Consider the following 8,625-nt stretch of genomic DNA (forward strand, 5'->3'; position numbering starts at 1 on the left):
CCTCTCCCCAGTGTCTCTCTGGCAGCCTGTAGTGTGTGTAGTCCTCTCCCAGTGTCTCTCTAGCTACCTGTAGTGTGTGTAGTCCTCTCCCCAGTGTCTCTCTAGCTACCTTAACTGTGTATAGTCCTCTCCCCAGTGTCTCTCTAGCTACCTTAACTGTGTATAGTCCTCTCCCCAGTGTCTCTCTAGCTACCTGTAGTGTGTACAGTCCTCTCCCCAGTGTCTCTCTAGCTACCTTAACTGTGTATAGTCCTCTCCCCAGTGTCTTTCTAGCTACCTTAACTGTGTATAGTCCTCTCCCCAGTGTCTTTCTAGCTACCTTAACTGTGTGTAGTCCTCTCCCCAGTGTCTCTCTAGCTACCTTAACTGTGTATAGTCCTCTCCCCAGTGTCTCTCTAGCTACCTGTAGTGTGTACAGTCCTCTCCCCAGTGTCTCTCTAGCTATCTGTAACAGTCCTATCCCCAGTGTCTCTCTAACTACCTGTACTGTGTACAGTCCTCTCCCCAGTGTCTCTCTTGCTACCTGTAGTGTGTACAGTCATCACCCCAGTGTCTCTCTAGCTACCTGTAGTGTTTACAGTCCTCTCCCCAGTGTCTCTCTAGCTACCTGTACTGTGTACAGTCCTCTCCCCAGCGTCTCTCTAGCTACCTGTACTGTGTATAGTCCTCTCCCCAGTGTCTCTCTAGCTACCTTAACTGTGTATAGTCCTCTCCCCAGTGTCTCTCTAGCTACCTGTAGTGTGTACAGTCCTCTCCCCAGTGTCTCTCTAGCTACCTGTAGTGTGTACAGTCCTCTCCCCATTCTCTCTCCTCTTACCCGTAGTGTGTGTAGTCCTCTCCCCAGTGTCTCTCCTCTTACCTGTAGTGTGTGTAGTCCTCTCCCCAGTGTCTCTCCTCTTACCTGTAGTGTGTGTAGTCCTCTCCCCAGTGTCTCTCCTCTTACCTGTAGTGTGTGTAGTCCTCTCCCCAGTGTCTCTCCTCTTACCTGTAGTGTGTGTAGTCCTCTCCCCCTCTCTCTCCTCTTACCTGTAGTGTGTGTAGTCCTCTCCCCAGTGTCTCTCCTCTTACCTGTAGTGTGTACAGTCCTCTCCCCAGTGTCTCTCCTCTTACCTGTAGTGTGTGTAGTCCTCTCCCCAGTGTCTCTCCTCTTACCTGTAGTGTGTACAGTCCTCTCCCCAGTGTCTCTCCTCTTACCTGTAGTGTGTACAGTCCTCTCCCCAGTGTCTCTCCTCTTACCTGTAGTGTGTGTAGTCCTCTCCCCAGTGTCTCTCCTCTTACCTGTAGTGTGTGTAGTCCTCTCCCCAGTGTCTCTCCTCTTACCTGTAGTGTGTACAGTCCTCTCCCCAGTGTCTCTCCTCTTACCTGTAGTGTGTGTAGTCCTCTCCCCAGTGTCTCTCCTCTTACCTGTAGTGTGTACAGTCCTCTCCCCAGTGTCTCTCCTCTTACCTGTAGTGTGTGTAGTCCTCTCCCCAGTGTCTCTCCTCTTACCTGTAGTGTGTACAGTCCTCTCCCCAGTGTCTCTCTGGCAGCCTGTAGTGTGTGTAGTCCTCTCCCCAGTGTCTCTCTAGCTACCTGTAGTGTGTGTAGTCCTCTCCCCAGTGTCTCTCTAGCTACCTTAACTGTGTATAGTCCTCTCCCCAGTGTCTCTCTAGCTACCTTAACTGTGTATAGTCCTCTCCCCAGTGTCTCTCTAGCTACCTGTAGTGTGTACAGTCCTCTCCCCAGTGTCTCTCTAGCTACCTTAACTGTGTATAGTCCTCTCCCCAGTGTCTTTCTAGCTACCTTAACTGTGTATAGTCCTCTCCCCAGTGTCTTTCTAGCTACCTTAACTGTGTGTAGTCCTCTCCCCAGTGTCTCTCTAGCTACCTTAACTGTGTATAGTCCTCTCCCCAGTGTCTCTCTAGCTACCTGTAGTGTGTACAGTCCTCTCCCCAGTGTCTCTCTAGCTATCTGTAGTGTGTACAGTCCTATCCCCAGTGTCTCTCTAACTACCTGTACTGTGTACAGTCCTCTCCCCAGTGTCTCTCTTGCTACCTGTAGTGTGTACAGTCATCACCCCAGTGTCTCTCTAGCTACCTGTAGTGTTTACAGTCCTCTCCCCAGTGTCTCTCTAGCTACCTGTACTGTGTACAGTCCTCTCCCCAGTGTCTCTCTAGCTACCTGTAGTGTGTACAGTCCTCTCCCCAGTGTCTCTCTAGCTACCTGTAGTGTGTACAGTCCTCTCCCCAGTGTCTCTCTAGCTACCTTAACTGTGTTTAGTCCTCTCCCCAGTGTCTCTCTAGCTACCATAACTGTGTATAGTCCTCTCCCCAGTGTCTCTCTAGCTACCTGTTTGTACAGTCCTCTCCCCAGTGTCTCTCTAGCTACCTTAACTGTGTATAGTCCTCTCCCCAGTGTCTTTCTAGCTACCTTAACTGTGTATAGTCCTTCCCCAGTGTCTTTCTAGCTACCTTAACTGTGTGTAGTCCTCTCCCCAGTGTCTCTCTAGCTACCTTAACTGTGTATAGTCCTCTCCCCAGTGTCTCTCTAGCTACCTGTCGTGTGTACAGTCCTCTCCCCAGTGTCTCTCTAGCTACCTGTAGTGTGTACAGTCCTCTCCCCATTCTCTCTCCTCTTACCCGTAGTGTGTGTAGTCCTCTCCCCAGTGTCTCTCCTCTTACCTGTAGTGTGTAGTCCTCTCCCCAGTGTCTCTCCTCTTACCTGTAGTGTGTGTAGTCCTCTCCCCAGTGTCTCTCCTCTACCTGTAGTGTGTGTAGTCCTCTCCCCAGTGTCTCTCCTCTTACCCAGTGTAGTCCTCTCCCCCTCTCTCTCCTCTTACCTGTAGTGTGTGTAGTCCTCTCCCCAGTGTCTCTCCTCTTACCTGTAGTGTGTACAGTCCTCTCCCCAGTGTCTCTCCTCTTAGTGTGTGTAGTCCTCTCCCCAGTGTCTCTCCTCTTACCTGTAGTGTGTACAGTGTTCTCCCCAGTGTCTCTCCTCTTACCTGTAGTGTGTACAGTCCTCTCCCCAGTGTCTCTCCTCTTACCTGTAGTGTGTGTAGTCCTCTCCCCAGTGTCTCTCCTCTTACCTGTAGTGTGTACAGTCCTCTCCCCAGTGTCTCTCCTCTTACCTGTAGTGTGTGTAGTCCTCTCCCCAGTGTCTCTCCTCTTACCTGTAGTGTGTACAGTCCTCTCCCCAGTGTCTCTCTGGCAGCCTGTAGTGTGTGTAGTCCTCTCCCCAGTGTCTCTCTAGCTACCTGTAGTGTGTGTAGTCCTCTCCCCAGTGTCTCTCTAGCTACCTGTAGTGTGTACAGTCCTCTCCCCAGTGTCTCTCCTCTTACCTGTAGTGTGTAGTCCTCTCCCCAGTGTCTCTCCTCTTACCTGTAGTGTCAGTCCTCTCCCCAGTGTCTCTCCTCTTACCTGTAGTGTGTACAGTCCTCTCCCCAGTGTCTCTCCTCTTACCTGTAGTGTGTACAGTCCTCTCCCCAGTGTCTCTCCTCTTACCTGTAGTGTGTACAGTCCTCTCCCCAGTGTCTCTCTGGCAGCCTGTAGTGTGTGTAGTCCTCTCCCCAGTGTCTCTCTAGCTACCTGTAGTGTGTGTAGTCCTCTCCCCAGTGTCTCTCTAGCTACCTGTAGTGTGTACAGTCCTCTCCCCAGTGTCTCTCCTCTTACCTGTAGTGTGTGTAGTCCTCTCCCCAGTGTCTCTCCTCTTACCTGTAGTGTGTGTAGTCCTCTCCCCAGTCTCTCTCCTCTTACCTGTAGTGTGTACAGTCCTCTCCCCAGTGTCTCTCTAGCTACCTGTAGTGTGTACAGTGTTCTCCCCAGTGTCTCTCCTCTTACCTGTAGTGTGTGTAGTCCTCTCCCCAGTCTCTCTCCTCTTACCTGTAGTGTGTACAGTCCTCTCCCCAGTGTCTCTCTAGCTACCTGTAGTGTGTACAGTCCTCTCCCCAGTGTCTCTCCTCTTACCTGTAGTGTGTGTAGTACTCTCCCCAGTGTCTCTCTGGCAGCCAGGAAGTTCTCCTTTTGTACGTTGGCCTTGATGCTGGCCACCCCGTCAGTTATAAGGCGCCGGCCCAGAGCAAACGCCTCTGAGTTGAAGTGATGGGCTGGGCTGTTATTATAAAGATTATGATCAATTGGTTTTATATAGAAAACGGCTGTAGGAGTGATATACAAATGTTCACTTGGACTGGCACAATAATGACAATGATTAGTTGTTTAAATAGTTCATATATTAGATACACTAGAAGAAGGGTGTAGGAGGGATGCACATCCTAAATGTTTGTTATAATGAGTTTAGGAATACTAGTTAAACTAGTTAAATTAAGATTGAAAAAAACGTAAACTCAGCAAAAAAAGAAACATCCCTTTTTCAGGACTTTCAAAGATAATTCATAAAAATCCAAATAACTTCACATATCTTCATTGTAAAGTGTTTAAAACACTGTTTCCCATGCTTGTTCAATAAACCATAAACAATTCATGAACATGCACCTGTGGAACGGTCGTTAAGACACTAACAGCTTACAGACGGTAAGCAATTAAGGTCACAGTTATGAAAACTTAGGACACTAAAGAGGCCTTTCTACTGACTCTGAAAAACACCAAAAGCAAGATACCCAGGGTCCCTGCTCATCTGCGTGATCTGCGTGAACGAACCTCATTCTCTGTCAATGGAGCACCAACCTGTTGACATGGTAAGGGAACCTCATTCTCTATCATTGGAGCATCAACCTGTTGACATGATAAGGGAACCTCATTCTCTATCAATGGAGCACCAACCTGTTGACATAATAAGGGAACCTCATTCTCTATCATTGGAGCATCAACCTGTTGACATAATAAGGGAACCTCATTCTCTATCAGTGGAGCACCAACCTGTTGACATGATAAGGGAACCTCATTCTCTATCAATGGAGCACCAACCTGTTGACATGATAAGGGAACCTCATTCTCTATCAATGGAGCACCAACCTGTTGACATGATAAGGGAACCTCATTCTCTATCAATGGAGCACCAACCTGTTGACATGATAAGGGAACCTCATTCTCTATCAATGGAGCACCAACCTGTTGACATAATAAGGGAACCTCATTCTCTATCAATGGAGCACCAACCTGTTGACATAATAAGGGAACCTCATCCTCTATCAATGGAGACCAACCTGTTGACATAATAAGGGAACCTCATTCTCTATCAGTGGAGCACCAACCCGTTGACATAATAAGGGAACCTCATTCTCTATCAATGGAGCACCAACCTGTTGACATAATAAGGGAACCTCATTCTCTATCAATGGAGCACCAACCTGTTGACATAATAAGGGAACCTCATTCTCTATCAATGGAGCACCAACCTGTTGACATAATAAGGGAACCTCATTCTCTATCAATGGAGCACCAACCTGTTGACATAATAAGGGAACCTCATTCTCTATCAATGGAGCACCAACCTGTTGACAAAGTCTCTGTCCACCTGTCCGTTCTGTATGTAGATCTCATTCAGGGCAGATTTGAACTTAGCTGCTGACACTTCACCTGTTGCTTTGGGTCCCAGGCAGGCCTGGACCAGCTCCTCAGCAGAGTTACCCTACAGGGAAAGGTCATAGGTCAAAGGTTAGAGGTTAGAAATCAGCCAATCAGAATTGAGGGAAGGGTAGAAAAGGAAATCACATTTAAATTAAATAAAATCTTAACACTGATTCTGACACACAACTCTTCCCTCTCTCCCTCTCTCTCTCTCTCTCTCTCTCTCTTTCTCTCACACGCACACCCACACACCCACACACACACACACACTTACCGTGGGGGTGAAGTCTCGTCCCTCTGACTCTGCAATGGCTCGGCACACCTCTGTGACCTTCTGTAGCACGGCTTTTTCTGTGATGCTGACGTGGGAGGAGGCTCCGCCCCCAATGGGAGGAAACGCCCAGGCTCCTCCTGATAGGACCAGGGCCAAGAAGGACACACCCAGCACTGGAGACATCATCAGTCTGTGGGTGGGTGGGTGGGTGGGTGGGTGGGTGGGTGGGTGGGGGGGGGGTATGAGTGAGAGTGAGAGAGCAAGAGACAGAGAAAAAGAGAGAGAGAGTGAGACTGCCATCATCATCATCATCATCATCATCATCATGAAGTGGGATTTCCTTATCAACAACTGTAAGGAAATCCCTGACCCAGCCCCTGTTGTTAAATCTCTTGGCCACATCCCAACATGCCGTATAATAAAGTTAGTATACAGAAGCATCTTCACGAAACATGATTAAAATATAGCAAGACATTGACACCTAATTAGAGATGGGTTTTTAGCCCCTGTCCTGGCACATAATACATGCCCTGTTACCCCACTTCAATCAGTGTAGAGGAAGGGGAGGAGACAGGTTGAAGAAGCCTTGAAACAACTGAGACATGGACTGTGTATGTGTGTCATTCAGAGGGTGAATGGACAAGACAAACAAAAGGGTAGTAGATGCCTGGTGCGCCGGCTTGATTCAAGAACTGCAAAGCTGCTGGATTCTTCACGCTCAACAGTTTCCGCTGTGTATCAAGAACGGTCCACCACCCAAAGGACACACCTTGACTAGTTAAGGCTGTTCTGAGGGCAGTATTAGTGTCCCTAATGTTTTGGTATACTCTGTGAATATCCTTCAGCTGAATAGCTATTTATTGAACACATTTAGTTCCTCAAGGGCTTGAACCCGATCGAACGTCTCTGGAGAGACCTGCAAATTGCTGTGCAGCGACGCTCCCCATTCAACCTGACAGAGCTTGAAAGGATCTGCAGAGAAGAATGGGAGAAACTCCGCAAATACAGGTTTGCCAAGCTTGTAGTGTCATGCCCAGGAAGACTCGAGGCTGTAATCACTGCCAAAGGTGCTTCAACAAAATACTGAGTAAAGTGTCTGAATACTTATGTAAATGTAATATTTAAATATTTTATTTTTAATAGAAACAGTTTTTGCCATTATGGGATATTGTGTATGGATTGATTGGGGGGAGGGGGACTATTTAATCCATTTTAGAATAAGGCTGTAATGTAACATAATGTGGAATAAGTCAAGAGGTCTGAATACTTCCTGAATACACTATATGTATGTATATAGATACAGTACCAGTATATAGATACAGTACCAGTATATAGTATACACAGTACCAGTATATAGATACAGTACCAGTATATAGTACATACAGTACCAGTCAAACGTTTGGAAACACCTACTCATTTATTATTTATTATTTACTGTTTTCTACATTGTAGAATAATGGTGAAGACATCAAAACTATGAAATAACACATATGGAATCATGTAGTAACCAAAAAAGTGTTGAACATATCATTTCATTTTTGAGATTCTTCAAAGAAGCCACCCTTTGCCTTCATGACAGCTTTGCACACTGTTACTCAACTGTAAATCCACAGCAAGGTATATTTATGGTTTTAGTTTCACAGGAAGTCTGATGAGATTACTATTGATTTTAGAGAAACGTGATTACATCGATTATGATGGGTATATATATTTTTTGTCACGATGGCGACCAAACTAACTCTGAATGGTAACATCATTCTTCAACCAGGGAGTGGATGGTTCCAACTTTATGGTGTAATATGGTTTCCTTTACTTCACAAGGTAGACAGTGACAGTATCAGAGGTTTCTGCCCCCTGAGTGAGGTGTATCTGTTATATTGTCATGGTAACATAGTGGGACTCAAAGGGGATTTTATAAGGGATGGTGTTGGGCAGGTCACAGGGTCAGAGGTCACAGGGTCAGGGATAGCAGTTGATAACTGATAACAGTATATTCAGTTGATACAGTGAAGCTACTAATCACCACCACTAGATGGAGGCAGAGAGGACATTTTTCTGCATCATTATAATGGGCGTGGTGGTGCATGTTTTTGGTTTTTTTTTGGGGGGATTTTCTGCTTCTTACTAAATGACACATATATAAATAATATGTTTAATTCATAATGCATCCTTTTAAACTCTTAAACTGTTGATGAACATATTTCTTCCTGTGTATTGATTTTCAAATCTCCTGACCCTCATACTATCTGGTCTTGCATCAAATAAACATTTGTTCTGATTATTTTCAATGCTTAGTACAACAACAGTGTGTGTACACATTACTGTTCCCATAATGTAAAGATGAGGACATTGAAAAGGGGACAAAATTGAAGTTTAAAGCTAAATTTAAACTTGCGATTGATACATCATCATGAGAATTACTTTAAATACGTTTATTTTGTTTTTACAATGGCAGACTGCCCCTTTAATCTCATTAAACTGTCCCAGTATTTTGTTTCTGTACTGCAACAGGACTTAAGCCATATGACTGCAGTGCACTTTGGCATTCATATACAACATTGATTTTGGCATTTGCAAAGACGCGTGACGAGCATCATCTAACACAATTAAAATGACATTATTCACATGGTCCCTATTTCTCCTTCAAAAGGCAGGTGAAACCTGAAAACCCTCCTTCACACATGTGCACGTTACACATCACCTGTCAGAATTAAAACATGTTCATTTTCCATCTTAAAATGCACAAACATTCATCCTTACCTTGTTTTCCGCGCTTTTACTTCCTCTAATCCCTTCAACCTCTACCCATCCCCAAACACACAGACCACACCCCCTTTCACACATACC

The 8,625-nt window shown here is 45.9% G+C and overlaps 1 protein-coding gene across 1 annotated transcript in view; it reads right to left on the bottom strand.

Annotated features, from left to right (window-relative positions):
* Positions 1-8,608, bottom strand: part of LOC135532472 (von Willebrand factor A domain-containing protein 7-like) — a 38,121-nt gene extending 29,513 nt beyond the window's left edge. Inside the window, exons 1-4 of the mRNA XM_064959974.1 lie at positions 8,539-8,608; positions 5,779-5,968; positions 5,429-5,565; positions 3,942-4,086 (exon numbers count right to left, since the gene is read on the bottom strand). Of these exons, the coding sequence (XP_064816046.1) occupies positions 3,942-4,086; positions 5,429-5,565; positions 5,779-5,964 (468 nt within the window). The 5' untranslated portion in view covers positions 5,965-5,968; positions 8,539-8,608. The remainder of the gene's footprint in view (positions 1-3,941; positions 4,087-5,428; positions 5,566-5,778; positions 5,969-8,538) is intronic.
* Between the last annotated feature and the right edge of the window lie 17 nt (positions 8,609-8,625).

Source organism: Oncorhynchus masou, unplaced genomic scaffold (genome assembly GCF_036934945.1).
Source record: "Oncorhynchus masou masou isolate Uvic2021 unplaced genomic scaffold, UVic_Omas_1.1 unplaced_scaffold_1876, whole genome shotgun sequence".
Classification (NCBI taxonomy): Eukaryota; Metazoa; Chordata; class Actinopteri; order Salmoniformes; family Salmonidae; genus Oncorhynchus; species Oncorhynchus masou.